At 41.4% G+C, this 15380-nt stretch overlaps 2 protein-coding genes across 6 annotated transcripts; both read left to right on the top strand.

Moving 5' to 3' along the window:
• The first annotated feature begins 1750 nt into the window (after positions 1-1750).
• On the top strand, positions 1751-3175 carry LOC129589015 (histone 24-like). The gene has a single exon (XM_055483473.1). It carries the CDS (start codon positions 1949-1951, stop codon positions 2795-2797), a length of 849 nt encoding a protein of 282 aa, XP_055339448.1. The 5' UTR covers positions 1751-1948; the 3' UTR covers positions 2798-3175.
• A 1982-nt stretch (positions 3176-5157) lies between these two features.
• Positions 5158-15374, top strand: LOC129589077 (uncharacterized). Of its 5 annotated transcripts, none has more exons than XM_055483590.1 (14): positions 5158-5402; positions 6359-6755; positions 7806-7902; positions 8206-8319; positions 9061-9300; positions 9600-9878; positions 10128-10226; positions 11268-11416; positions 11546-11678; positions 11982-12128; positions 12279-12475; positions 12806-13294; positions 14323-14762; positions 15056-15374. In XM_055483590.1, the coding sequence occupies exons 2-13, from the start codon at positions 6421-6423 to the stop codon at positions 14732-14734; spliced, it is 2691 nt and encodes an 896-aa protein (XP_055339565.1). In that variant the 5' UTR covers positions 5158-5402; positions 6359-6420; the 3' UTR covers positions 14735-14762; positions 15056-15374. The 5 variants fall into 5 exon arrangements, with proteins under 5 accessions (XP_055339565.1, XP_055339566.1, XP_055339561.1 ...); XM_055483591.1 differs by having other exon boundaries at positions 6354-6755; positions 14323-14746; XM_055483586.1 differs by having other exon boundaries at positions 6354-6755.
• Positions 15375-15380: the final 6 nt, after the last annotated feature.

Below are 15380 nucleotides of genomic sequence, written 5' to 3'. Positions count from 1 at the left end.
TTTCGCCCGATGTTCCTTCGTAGTAGCACTAGCATCACGGGTAAATAAGTAATGCAAAGCATGATATTAAATGCGCTCTATAGTGCATTATTGCGTGTTTGCACTGTTTGGGTATTATCAGCTTATCGACGTTATATCTAAATTAGTTTGAAAAATCACGATAGGTTTTAGTCAAGCATACAGACAAGCAAGTTGCTAGAACATCGTTTTCAGTGTTTTTTGAACGCCTAATATGACTGCTCTGATCAAGGTGCTTGCTGCTACCTGTATTCGCGTACGTACGAAAGTACTTAATTAAGCTTTTTTCTGAAGAGTTTGAACATTTTTCCTGGTTTTTAGTTTTTACTAGTTGACGAAAACGTATACAAGATAGGTAAGTAGAATTGTTTCTCTGAGTGGCAGGCGCAACTTTGCAAACCATAAAAAGTGACACTCGAAAATTACTGTGAGTGAACGCCGTACTATATTTTACAAATCCAAGAAGTGTGTAGTTCAATCACACAAAATTCCTGTTCGGTATTCGAACATGTTTGTCGTTTTATATTTCTCAACAGTGAAAAAACGTAAGAAGTCCATAAATATGAACAGTAATAAACATTAAAGTATTCAAAATAAAACACAGCAACACCTTTCTTCGAGTACAACATCACAAAGAGCACAAAGGAACAAATTTGGGCGGATTCAGAATCACACGGGAGTCGCACCCAAATCTCCCTTTCCCGAATGCCGACGGGCCATTAGAACAAGCTTGTGAAACTTAACGTTTTACATTTATTTTGGAAATATGCACTTTAGTTATTAAAAATATTTTTTTAGCAAATTTTCTCTCAATAACTTCCGAATCATAAACTTCGGACTTGAAACACGAGCGCAAAAGTTTGTCATAGATGTCGCCCCGACACCAACTTTCCACTGTCGGAAGGCGTACCGGTATATCGCTACATGGCTGTTTTTTGGATTTTGTTCGCTTTTTACGCTGTTTTAACTCAAAAGAAATAAAGTTAAATTATTTTCCAACATATTTTAGATTGGTATACATAAGATTTGTTGCTAAATACAGAACTACGAGCGGTCATTTTTTCGTGACCGGAGCCAACTTTCATAGGTGTCGCCACGACATCAACTCGAAAAATCGGCTTTTTTCTGCGATAGTGATACATCTTAACATCGCTCTTTTTCAATTCCGATTAGCTTTTATTGCTTCCAAAATGTAACAGTATTAAAGAATAAATATTTTTACATCTTTTAAGTGGTAATGCGGTGAGTTTTTTATAATATATTTCGAGAAAATAATGTTTGAAAGTGGCGGAAGTGTGTCTCGGGGAGGGATCAAGTAGAGTGACGTCGCCGCGTTTGGAGAAAACTTTCGCCAATCTACGTGCCAATGACAGCACATACACCCGATTTTAATCACTATTCCACCAAATTTCGTACTGATTTTTGGTAGACTAATGTAAAAAATATTTCTAAAATGAATGGTGAAGTCAGATTTTGATTTGGTAAAAAAACTCAAGAGATAGGAGCAAAAGGACGAAGATGGTCAAATAATTTTTCTCTATGTATATACAGCGGGGTGGGGCTTCATACAACAAGAACATAGCGGTCTTGCCCGGCAGCCAATAGGCTTTCTTGCGCAATGCATCGGGCCAATCCGCACGCTGAACGCCCACGGTTGAGCCGTGTGCACAAAGGATGTTTTACATGAGAAATCCAACTAAGCGATATAAGCGCCTGAATCGTTTTACGTAGGTTCAGTCTCGTGCCTTCTCACTCTGATCGACTAGAAAAGCTTTCGTAACACGTTAGTTCAAGTTGTTGATTCGTGACAGTTGTTAACTCTGTTTTTAAGCCTTTGCCTTTTTGCGAACGTTCGCGTCTTTTAACTCGTTAATTTACGCCTTGTTCTTTAACATTTTTCTCCACGTTTCTCGTAAGATTTCGCAGGAAAATGAGCGACCAAGCAGCCGTTACCAAAGCAGCGACGCCCGTGAAAGCCAAGAAGAGTCCTGGTAAAGCAGCAGCCAAGAGCCCCAAATCCGCTGGTTCCGCTAAGAAGGCTGCTGCTGGTGGTGCCAAAGCCAAGTCAGCCAAGGCCGCACATAATCATCCCAAATATCTGGAGATGGTCATCAAAGCCATTCAGCATCTGAAGGAACGCAACGGCTCATCCAGACAGGCCATCCTCAAGTACATCCTGTCCGAGTTCAACATCACACAGGATCCCAAGAGCGTTAACAGTCAACTGAAAATGGCGTTGAAGCGTGGCGTTGAGAACAAGACACTGAAGCAAGCCAAGGGATCGGGCGCGTCAGGATCCTTCCGTGTCAATGCGGAGAACAAGGCTGCTGGCAAGAAGAAGACCGTGGGTGCGGCCAAGAAGAAGAAGAACGTTGCCAAGAAGGAGATCGCGGGCGGTGAGGGAGCAGCAGCCACCAAGAAGACAGCCGCCGCCAAACCGAAGAAAGCCAAATCCCCCACCAAGCCCAAAGCCAAGAAAGCGGAGGGTGAGAAGAAAGCAGCGAAGCAGACCAAACGGCCAGCCAAGAAAGCGGAAGGTGCTGCCAAGAAGCCTAAGAAGGCCGCGTCACCGGGCAAGAAAGCGACAGCAACGGCCGGAGGTGTCCAGAAGAAGAAATCCCCCGCCAAGGCCAAAGCGCCCAAGCCGAAGAAGGCCCCTGCCGCCAAGAAAGCTGCCGGATCAGCGAAAAAAGCCGCGGGCAAGCCAAAGAAGGCCGCCGGAGGGCAAGGGAAGAAAAAGGCGGGAGCGTCTGCCGCGGGAAGCGCAGCAACGGCTTGAAGTGAGCGTGTCCAGCCTAACGCCTGTCCCTGGTCTCAACATGTGGGGTGTTGTAAGTTGTTTTCTCGTTTAATCTGACTTTTGAAATTTTACGGTATTAGTTGGCAGTTATAACATATCAGAGGTGCATACTACTCAATTGGATAGTTAGTGGCTTAATTAGTTATGTTTCTTAGTATAATATGTTCATGAGTGTTATAATATTCGAATTTGAGTTTGTGGCCTGTTAACTGTAGTGGGTTAATCATCGTTGTATATGCATTGCGCAGAACTTCTATTCCGTTGTTGTTACTTCTGTTCTTCTTTGTCACATTGTAGAATAATTGTTTTTATTGTCATTGTATAATGTACATACTGGCAGTAAAACTTTTGCGAGAATGCGGTCGGTTGGTTGGTTTTCGACATATAGTGCGGATATGTAACCAAAGTAAATTCAGCCAAATATATGAACGTAGTTATTATAACTTATGGTAGAACCGTACTTTCGTGAAACGTACTTGTACAGAATACATGCAATGCAGTCAGACGTTGGATTTTTTCTTAATTTGAAAATCGAAATCTAGCTGCAGAATACGAAACCCGAGCAAATTCAGTCAACAAGCAAATAAACAGAAATAACTGATACCATATTATGAAATAAAAATAGAATCAAAACTAAAAGTGCTTGTTCTGTTGTTCACATTGAATTTGTAAAACGGTGGCAAAACAGCCGTTTCGCGCGAAGAATCTTCAAAAATATTAAAATTTTAAGAAAATCGTAAAAAAATCAGCACAATTTTGATAAAAATCGAAGCATATTTATTTTTAGAACCTCTTAATATTTTTTTAACAGCAGTGAGCAGACGAACCCCCCTGGCCCTCGAATTCCCGCCCGCTCCCGTCCCGAGCAGAACGTTTCCCGTTACCGCTTTCGAAGAAAAAGCATTTTCCGTGTTTTGCCGAGCCCGTGAATAAAATAAATGTTGCATATAGTCTATTCTGTTGATTATAATAATTATAATAAATACCAAATTACCAATGGAGCGCGGCGTGCACGCGCCGACGTCTAAAAATTCTCGATTTCGGAATTTTTCGTGGGGCGAGGTCCGCACGGAAAACAATCAAAACTTCAAAACATAATATCTGTAACCACGGATGGGTATTATTGGATCGTAGTACTACCTAGTACCTACTGTACTGGCTTGGCGTACTGGCTGGCTTACGTGAATTTAATTCTTATGCAATTCGACTTTGTCAGAACGGAAGCATTCAGATTAAGAAACTACAGCATGGGAGCACTAATAAAATCTGGTTTATATTAATGCTTAATTTAATAGGACCTTCCCTCTCACGTTTACCTGTGCCTCGCTTCTGCGCTTGCGTTTGCAAATGTAAATTAGGGTTCGGTGTATTCGATGTCGAAAGAAAGAGGTGGACAAAATTTCTTAACGTATTTGTAACTTAGAGGATAGAGACCTGTTGTTCTCTGATAACCTACGGTAAGTCTAGTGGTAACAGGTAACCGGAACTGGAATGCAGTGCAAAACAAGCATTTTAATTATTAGCAATCCTGTAAAATATAATATAATAAATAATAGGCAATTAGCCCATGCCCAATGATAACAAAGCAGCCATGTCAACTCTACAGCATCCATCATCACCATGATTTCATGGTATTACAGCCTTCTGAGTGACCACAGGTCTTAAGAATTAATGAAAATGGCAAAAGGTCAACAGTCCAGGAAGGAAGGAACACTCGCCAGTGAGTCGCCACCCTGTGAGGACTGAGGAATCTCCAGCAATTTATATTGTACACAATAATTGCTATAATTGTTAGGCCACAGGCTGACAGCGTGACACTGGTACGGAAAAACGGGCATGCCCTGATGCCCTTACTCTGCAGCGCAAGAAATCACGGTATTTCAGTTTTCAAGATGCCAACTTGCCAAGTGCCAATTTGCCAAACGTGCGTTAATTTTTAAGGTGTTTGGTAGCGCATGCGTAGTCCCACGCACTGCAGATCCCTGTAGTAAATTTAGGAGTCGTCCAAATCGAAGACTAAGGCGGTTGCCAATTGCCATTCCGCTGCAAAGCATTATTCATGTGCGCACTGCACCACTGCACAGTGCATAAGCACGGTAAGGCGGAATCCATAATTACGTAACGCCAAAAATTGCCAGTTTTGACCCCCTCCTGCCCCTGCGTAACGGTTTTTGCTAACATTGATAATAATTTTATCAGGGTTCTGGACCCTCTCCCCACCCCTCCCCTCCCCACCTTGCGTTACGTAGTTCATGGATGCCGCCCAATTTTGTTCCGTGGTACTGTACAAGAGCACCCTGGTAGGCGTGATTTACGTATAACCTCTCTCTGCCGAAGTCTTTTGAGCCAACCGGAAAGCGATACTCTGTGCTTTGATCAAAAGCGGGGTCCGCTCATCTGTGTTGTCTTGCGCGCTGCGCAGTACTGCGCAGTACGAAGTTGGTTCTACTCTTTTTTTATCACCAGCTTTCCAGTTTTAATACCGTATACGAATGATGGATGAATCTGACAGCGCGGAGCGGACTGAATCTTGATTTGTATTTTGGCTCCTTATTCTCTCGTTTTAAGGATTATCTACATTCAGGTACAGTACTTGAAGTACCGTACTTTATCTTAAAATCGGTTATACTATCTTCATTATTCAATATTGACTTATTGAATAATGGTGTCTTATTACTCTTATAACTTTTTATTGTCAATAATGGTGTCGTCATGCAGCGCCAAATTAAACTTTATTCCGCTTTAATATTCAGACATCCGAAGCTACCTGTTAACTGGGGTATGTGATTACTTTTGTTGGTTGCTAACTTGATATCTGTGACTTGTTTGTGAGATACAACCTATCCGTGAAACATTAAATTTTCGGTTTCGGTTTTTAAATTTTTATGGATTAAAATCTTAAAAATTTTAATGGTTGTTGCCATGTAGGCATGTACGTATTCAGGCTCGTTATGCAGTGGGTCCAGGGGCCAGGGCTGTAGAATTTGAGCCTGTTTCAGTGTTTCTCCCGCAGTTATACAGTAATAATTATGTATAAAAGTTACTAGGTTACAATCATTTTACTACTTACTCTGTAATGTAAAAATTAGTACTGTAATAGAAACAATATTATGATGAGATGATGATCAGATTATTATAATGTTATTAATATTGTACACGTTGCAAACAGCTCAGCTCAACTTGTTACTAAGCGTGAAACGCGAAACGCGAGACGCTTGTCTTGCGTGAAACGCGATTTGTTGCCATTGTCAAGCATCGGATCTTTAATTAATTTTATGTACTCGGTTTTGTACAATAAGCTGATTACAAGCATTATAATAAGCACTGTGTCATTCTGCTAAGTGTATTTGTACGATTCTGGTACGCGATGGTGATTCGTGGCTCTACTTAGTACTTACAATAATTAGCAGAATGACATGGAAAATCAAAATGCATCGATCCTGTGTCTGAGATCTGTAATCATCAGCTCAAAATTTCATTCTCTTGTATGATTGTGTTGTTCATTTGTGCTCGTTTTATTTCTTCCTTTCATCAGTGAAGTCGTTGGATAATTATTTAATAATCAAATCCGAGGAGGACCAAATCTCTGCTGCATTGTGACGATGGAGCCCTGTCCCTGGGCGCCCAGCACGGAGGAGTCCAGCGGTCCTTCCATTGAGCAGCTGCACGCGCGCATCGAGCAGCTAGCATCGGCCTGGGTGTCGGTCGATCTGCACCGTCCTTGGCTGGACGTACAGCCGGACTCCCGAGAAGCGCAGCGGCAGAGTAGCGATCAGCTGGCGCAACACGTGGACTTTATGCTGAATACAGATCTGTACGGGGATCCCAGCAGCGCCACTTCTGTTCCGAAGAACGCCTTGAAGGTCTTCCGTGCCACTCTGCTCAATAATCGCCAGACGTCGTTCTACGTAGACGAGGCGCTGGGCTCGACACTCCGGTATGTGCAGTACACACACAGCACGTGGATAAATATTTATATTACATTGCTGCCTAATGGATACGACAAAATGCGCATGTCGTCTGTGCAGTCCTTGCGAATTTGCATTGCTCGGTTAGATTAGTTCCCGGCACACTGCTGCAGAGTGCAGAGCATAGATACACGTTGTGATTTGCCCGTAATATCCGAATGCTTTATTTGAATACATCATAATGTTTTCGGTGTTTTGTAGATCAGTAGATGCAAAGTGAAATTTTATTTAGTGCTAATAAACTGGCATCAGTAGGGAGGCGGAGAGAGGATATAATTATTATAATCATTATAATTATTAATTGAATTATTATCATAATTATCATTAACTTAGACTTATTTGAATTGTTATCATAAAATTATTATTTGTTCCTTTCAGTTATGTATCGCAATTTGCACAGCATTTGGTTTATGATTTTTAAAGTAACAATTTTCAACGAATGATAATATCTTTTTTATCCTTATCACACATCTTATGGTTAGTGCAAGCGAGGCAGATGCGTTTCGATAAGATTGTGTGCATTATCATTTGACCTGAATCTGTACCGTTTTGAAACCGACTTGAACTTAAAACTTCTCATACGTTTGTATAGGAACGGTACGTTAGTGCTTCAAAATTACTACTATCTTTGGACATTGGGCACATTATGGCTGGACAGCCTAAACGAATGCAAGTCAAATGCATATGGCTAATAGCATCATCTTCTTTTATTTTTTAAAAGCAGTCATCATCGGTGATAGCCATTTTGTGGCAGGTCAACTGCAGGAGATGGTCGTGATTAATGGAGTAATGAAGGTCGCATATGGCTTTATGGCGCAAAATTGTTTCTGGTTGTTGATAACTTGATACATACTAACGATAAGTAAGTACTCGTACTTTGATATTAAACTGTCTGTGATCGTACACACTACACACTCACACAGTGCCGTATCTGCCGGATATTCAGCTGGCCCATAGCCGGCATCGTGCCAATCGTTGGTCAGAGTTTACATAACAAAAGCGCCTTTTCCTTATTGTAGATCAACCGAGCAGCATGGTTTGGCGCATTTTCTGTCGGCGGTGCAACGATCGGTGCAGGACCGCCTAAAGCAGGAAAAAAATAAAGACCGCCAAATGGTTTGTAAAAGATTAGTAAATAAAAATAAATTACTGTGACCTCAAACAGATATGCAGTTTAAACTATATGCAGTTGAAGCGAATTGATTTCGGTTTGATTTACTTAGTTTAAATTTTTGATTATGAGCATTTTCAGTTTCTCAATAAATTTATCAAACAATGTAATAACGGTATGCGACAAACTAAAAACCTGTCCTTGTTTTCAGATAATGTGGTAAATTTAAAATTAATTGCAGAGCATACCCCATTCACAAACAAATCGCTGTGAATGACATTTCAGATTATGCACACTTTATTTTACAGAATCCTGGGGAGTCAGATTCGGGTTTCCACCGTGAAATGTGCAATATCTGGGCCAATTTGCTTGGAACAGACCTCGTCCGCCAGCAATTTTACATTCCCGAGCAACAACTTTTGGTAAGGAAAGTGCGAAAAGACTGCTTGGTTATTAAATACTCAATGGGGCGCCACCGTTTAATGGGGCGTGCTTTGGGAGAGTAGATCGGCAAATGAAACGCTTTTGCGTGCGCCGTTTGCGCCATGGGTGCAGCCGGCTTGTGAGCTGTCAACAGTTATTGCTCATTTCACACAGAACTGTTACAAGTTTTATCTCGTCAAGGAGATTGTAATCATTGAGGTCATAATGTAAGAGGTCTGATCAAGGTAATTGTCTTAGCCAAATCTGTTTTGCAGTCTTCCAAGTTATCTGCATAAGAGAGCAGAAAGAAAAGCACACACTTGACCAATCATTTGACTACACCCGTAAAAATTTTCATTAGCGCTGTGTCTATTATGCGATAAAAATATAACGCATTCAAGGTGCCTCCATCCACATGCTATCGAACTATGCAAACGAAATCGAAATTTCAGTCGCTTCTGGAATGCCAAGCAGGTTAAAAACGACTCTGGAATTCCAGCACCACCTGAAAGCGCATATTAAAATCGGCGGCGGGCGGAAATAGAGATTTTGTTGACAAGGGCGCGCCTATCTTAACAAAAGAAATTAGAATAACAAAAACGTTTCAGCAATACTGGAGGCACTACTCGTAGACAGTAAACGTAGACAGTAGACACCGCTTTGAAGTTGGATCAAGTTTGTCTGGTATAATCGTTCCGTATATTTAGTTGTGGCAATGTATTGTATATATTCCGTTCTAGGTGAAATTATGCCTGGGATTCACTGGGATGGTGGAGGAATGTCTGATTGCCGCACAGAAAGATCTTGCAGATCCCCGCTGTCAGCAGATGTTACATTCCATGTGTCCCTTAATTGGAGATATGCTGATTGGACTGTGTCCACTGGAAAGGAAAGAAGGCAAAATTTTAGCATGCCTGCGAAAGCGACATTTCCTGAAGGTTCTGGGATTTTTGAAAACTCCTTTGGAAATCCATCTGCAGGTAATTCCTTGGTGTATCTATCGTTAGTGCTCAGTAGCATTACGTGAAAACCGTTTCTTAGCTTGGTTAATATACCTATTATTGTAACTTTGTGTTGCATTAGACTGTAGCTTGTCCATTTGAATTTGATGGCCTTTGTATGCTCTTTCGCCAGTGTTTGCAGTTCGCACTTCTTATCGTAATCAGTGTATATACTCAGCCACTGTATAGTAACTAAAATGTTCCACTCGATAGATTTGTTGGGATTTATTATGTGGTAAATGTGATTGTAATATATACCAATGGTTTGCATTGTGCAGAAAATGCTGGCTCCCTCGGGCAGTCAGGGCCCGAACGGGTATGAGCACATTGAGGCGTGGGTGTGGGTGCTGGACGAGTATCGCTTCGAAGTGAAATTTATGGATCCTACTGTCCAGGGCTCTCCTGTCGTCTTTAAAGTGTCCGTGTACTTTACATATGTGGATGTATGGGACGATGTGCGGATTACGCCGGTCGATCAGTTGTCGGAATGGTACAATAAACAAATCGTCCCCAGTTTTCAATATTTGCTGCTGGTTTACAAGGAGATTTTCATTCTGGTAAGGCAGAAATGGAACTGGGGTATTTACACATTTTTGTAAAAATACTGTACTCGTATGAATTTGAGTAAAATGTAAAAATAGAAAAAACTGTAAAAACAGTATACTCGAATGAATTCGAGTAAATTTGTTAACAAGTCGTTGTAGCTGCGAATTTATTCTAGTGAAGTTAAAAAAGCGAGTTTTTATTAGCTTCCGGTTGCAGTTAATTTGGTTTATTTTGAATTGATTTGCGCGCTTTGGTTTTAGACGAGCATTGCTTGGGAGCCGACGCTGCGATTTGGTGTTCAGATGGCCCTGCGAATATGGCGCACCCATCAGGTGTTGCAGAATATTTGCACGCCATGGGTACGTTTCAGTATCGCTAGCACTGTACTTGTGATAATGGACTTCGTAAGGATATTAGCAAATTGAGGTTACCCCCCAACCTCTGTTTTTGAACCAAAACCGACCACAGATTCAGAATCAGCGCATCAGAAATCATCCTTCAAAGTCAGAAAAGGTCACAACCAAATTCTGACTGCCGCCCCCCCAGTGCCCCAGAACTACCTGGGGTGGTGGCAGTGGAGTCAGAGACAAAAAAGTTTGTTTCTGCATTCTGAATACTTATTCTAGGTGAATCGGCAACGCTGAATCCGAATATGATGTCAGAAAAATATTTCGACGGTCCCCAGGAGCGCTCGGTGAAAATTTCTCTTCTTCCAGTTTTAACGCGTTAGTTATAACCAAATCAGATTTTGGTTTTGACCTTTTCTGACTTTGAAGGATGATTTCTAGATCAGAAAAATGCGCTGATTTTGAATCTGTAGTCGGTTTTGATTAAAAAACAGAGGTTGGGGGGTAACCTCAATCTGCTAATATCCTCACGAAGTCCATACTTATGATTATTACTGTTACCATGCAAAAACTTTCGATTATTATGAAATTATTGGAACAGATCTCGGTTAGTAAGTAACTAACTAATTATGACTTGTGTATCTGGAAATTGATGCCTTTAATGCTTATATCTTTATACGCCTGGGAATCCAGCCGTAGATATTGGATTTTTAAAAGGAGATCGAGTGCCCAGAAAATTACTTGTACTGTAATTTCTGTTTACAACTATGCCGCGATCCATAGCAAGGTTCATCTATAGACGTAGCTCTGTTCCGACTCCCGAGACTGTTCGGCATGAGAATTTCGCTGGTTTTTATGAATACTAGTGTAGTGGTTGTGCTTTGGATGTTGTATTCTTTGAAGCGTTATTGTATTGTACGTACGTCATTACGTTACTGCAAAATGTCACATTGTTGCTTTGCTGTAAGCAAGTGATTTATTACTAATTTTTCTGTTAGTAACAATAAACGATTAAAAGACTATGAAGCAAATGCAATGAGTTTGCCTTTTCAGCAAATGGTCGTTCTGATCTGGGCGTTGCATCGCAGTGCAGAATTTCGGGATATTGGCGCTGTGATTGTCCGGCTCGTGTCGGCATGGTCGGCGGGCGTGTTCGGCACGGCCACACAATTTGAGCAGCAGTACATGTACACAGCCCTGTGGTGAGTCTGAAAGACGGTGATAATAAATAATAATTATGATGGTTATTATATGGTTTTTAAATATAGTGCTTTAATTTTTTTTTGTCGAACAGTAAAATCATAGCTTAAAGATTTACATGCGTTTTGCAGGAATAGGCCCGTCGTCGTGAACGGGCAGGATACGCTGGCGCGTTTTATCAACTCTGCATTTGTCGACCCGTTGTGGTTCGACACGGATGCGCCTTTGTTTAGCATGAATTGTGTGGATGAGAGCGTGGTGGTGGTAGGTTAACGCACAGGGACCAAGCTCTAATGCTCTGTAATATGCTGATGATGGCGTAATATTTGTAACAAGGAATAGTGGGCATTTCATAAGCGATGTGATAATAGCAATATTTCGATGGTTTGTAGGATAGAAGTAGTTGTTTTTACTGATCAGATGCAAGGCGGAGTTATTACACTGACAAATCAGCAATATTAGAAAGTAGGAAATTCCGAGTATTATCATTTAAATACGATGGGGTTTTTTTTGGCGAATATTATCTGGTGATGATGGACGTGCGAGTGATGCAATCGGCGTTTGTAGAAACTTCTTTTGAATGTTGCGGCCAAATTAACGCAGAGGGTTTTGGGCTGTACCGTTTCGCCTTGGACAACTGCACAGTATCGGCATCTGAGGGAACAGATACAGATAAGATTTGGAGAAAATGCACGAAATGCACACATCCAACCGGTAGGTGTAATCGTAGAAAGGTGTTATTAGTATTATTTGTTTTGTATTACGTGTTATTTGTTTTGATTTTTTTATTTATCATAATAGCTAAATTAAACGTTGTTATTACTCATAGAATTATGATTTCGACAAAGGTCTTCTCGATTGTAGCCTTCATCCTACTCGCAGCCGGCTACAGACGCTGCTCGTCTTGCTACACCCCAGATCATTGAAAAATCGAGGACCGAAGAGCTGTGCGAGCGTATCGCCCAAAAAGATGCGGAAATCGCTTTGCAGCAGCAGAAGCTGGGATGGTTTAGCTCAGCATTCGAAGAGGTCTCTCAAGATGCTCCAGATACCAGAGATATGTGAGTGCAGCATGGGTTCTTCGGTTGTGCATTAAGTATAAAGCTCGCGTCAATTAATTTTCACTAACGATGACTATTAAAGTTGGTCAGTAATTTTTTTATTTCACATCTGATTGTATCTGGGCATGTGTTTAGTTGTTCATAAGTTATTGTAGCCTGACCTTTTTATTTTAGGCAAAATGTTGTCCTACCTTTACCTAATTTTGTTTTCCTTGCTTATTATCATTACTTGGCCGAAATTCTTTGGATCTAATTTCATTTAGCAATAACGATATTGAAATTTTCGTTGCATTTGTTTTGTGGATTATGTATCGACGGTTTCTATAATAGCAAAATGGAAATCAAATCCGAGCCCACTTTCCTTGAGGAGGCCGAACCAGGATCGCTGCTGAGTGAAATAGCTAGACTCCCACTCCTTCCTCCGCCGCCCGAACCAGTGCTGCTTCTTCCCCGTCCCGTTCAACGTCCAGCGGTAGATGATTTGACCTCGGACATTTCCGCATCGGAGACGGAGAGTATCGGACGTGCTGCTTCTCTGTCAGCCGTGTTTTCCCCCTGCGGAGTTCTGAAGGACTACGAAGAGGTAGTGGAAGGATTTGTCCGCGATGCGGAGCGGTCGACATCATCGCGGGAAGACGGCGAAGTAGAGAAAAGCATTAATGAGCAGCGGGAGGAGCGCCGGAGACACGCCCAAAAGCTTCCTGCCAAGCGGGGCAAAGGTATGCCACCGCGAGGACAGCGCCCATCGCGATACCAAAAAGAGCAGACCAAGTATGACACTGAGGATGAAGGACGAAAATATGAATCTACTAAAGATTGGTGGGTAACCTCGTTAAAAAGGGTACCTTCTGAATTACATAGTTGCATTAAGACAATCCCGGATAAGAGTCTTGGATAGGTTAGCTTTGAATTAGAGTCTTGGATGGATTAGCTTGAATTAGTTATTGTATTAAAAAAAATGTACTTGTTGGTGGTAAAGACTGTAGTTTGACCATGGCCCCTTGACTAAGGACCCATGACCTTTGACCCTGGCTCTCTACGGGCCTACATGCTATAGTTTGACCCGTCTCAACTGCGGCAGTTCAGTCAGCGTTATCGTGAATATATACTGTATATGAATAATATAGTGCAAAATTAGCAAAATATATTTTACTGCCATATGTATACCCGTAATTATCGAATTTGCACCTCTCCCCGTAATAAGGCCCCCCTCCGTAATAAGCCCCCCTCCCGAAACCCGTTTGAAAAATAACGCCTAACCCCGAATTTACCGCCCAGGGGGCGTTATTAAATGTTAAGCGCCACAAAATGATAGATATACCGCAAACTGCTACATAATAATTGTTATGATTTGATGAATAAACAGACAAACTTTAAAAAAATAATGTGGTGCGAGGCTTCGGAATGCTGCTCGTAAGGTTGTGAAATTGCAAATACCGGTATTTACTACGTTCAGTATCAATAGAACAGTTAGAACTGGATGCATAGTTGTTCGAAAAATAACGGCCCCCTCGAAAAAATGCTGTTTGAAAAATAGTACCACCCCCCGAAATAAAGCCCCCTCCCCGAAATAAGCCCCCCTCCTCCAGGATGTTTGAACTATTTGCACCCCAGGGGTGCAAATTCGATAATTACGGTAATTTACTTATTGTTAGTAGTTAGTAGTACTAACTTAGTACTAGCTAATAAACCGCGTAACTACCGTATTACATGACTGGATGATTTTAAAGAAATAGCAGATGATCAGGATTGATAATGAAAACAGTATTTGTATCTCTGAAAATTCGAGAAGTCTCTTAGATACAATTCTTCGGTTGGAATTTTTGCTATAAGTGTTTTGCTATTAGGTGGATCTCGCCACACTATCGTGGACGTAATCCTGTTTGGAAGCCTCGAAACGCCGCGGTCGCGGCCCATTACGGACGCGGTGCTGGTGGGGCAGTCAGTGGAGATATTGACAATCGTTCCACAACATCAGATAAAAAACAGCACCGCCACCATACAAAGTCGGCTTATTTTTCGGAATATCCGCGATCTCACAGAGAAACAGAGAAGCCTGGTCGATCCACGGGCCACCGGCGAGAGGAGCGACGCCGCAGTCGTTCGCGTAGCCGGTCAGGCGATCGTACTGGCAGTCGATCGCATGATCGTACATCGCTGCGCCATTCCAAACAGGAACACAGCCGAAGAGAGCGGGATGCCGAACCGCATCACTATTCGGGACGCCGGCATACCGCGAGTTGTTCGAAAGATTCGTGAAAAGACTTTATGGTGGGAAGTTTTCTGTGTAAGGCTACGTAACTTTTAATTATTGGTTTGTGGATCGTTGGTTTTTTACTTGATACTATCTGGTTCTCGGTTCAGCCTTGTTGTTAGGTGAACTGTGGCCGACATTTTTCGAATGGTGAATTTCTTGTAATAATTCGTTGGGCATTTACAGTCACATAATTTTACATCATACCTATTAGTTACTTTACAAATTTTGCAATTTTTTATATCTTGCGTTTTTGTATCGCTCATTTACTGTAACAAGTAGTATTAATGTGGTTGCTTGATTGATTATTTGTTGTATTGTTATAGGTGTCTCTTGGATTGGATCTGCCCTTCGATTTATGCATGTGCCAAATCTTGAAACTTTGAAGTGACAGTTCAGTTTGTTTTTTTTGTTTATATATGTTGTTTTTGGTTTAGTTGTTTGCGGGTGACCGGACGAAAAAGTTTTTGTCCTTATTCTCATGTAATCTGAGTTCCTTGTGAGTATTATGTATTTCGTAATGCTGTCGCGATAATTCAGTTCAGCTGTCGCTTGAGATTTGTTTAGAAAAATCTTTCAAATTTTGTTTTTTTATATTGTCTCTTTCGATATCGTTTATGGAAATATGAAATAAAAGTTTGAATTGTTTAA

The sequence above is a fragment of the Paramacrobiotus metropolitanus genome, unplaced genomic scaffold, assembly GCF_019649055.1.
Source record: "Paramacrobiotus metropolitanus isolate TYO unplaced genomic scaffold, Prichtersi_v1.0 Parri_scaffold0000033, whole genome shotgun sequence".
Taxonomy (NCBI): Eukaryota; Metazoa; Tardigrada; class Eutardigrada; order Parachela; family Macrobiotidae; genus Paramacrobiotus; species Paramacrobiotus metropolitanus.
Note: the sequence above shows the minus strand (reverse complement) of the source record. Positions and strands in the feature narration are given on the sequence as shown.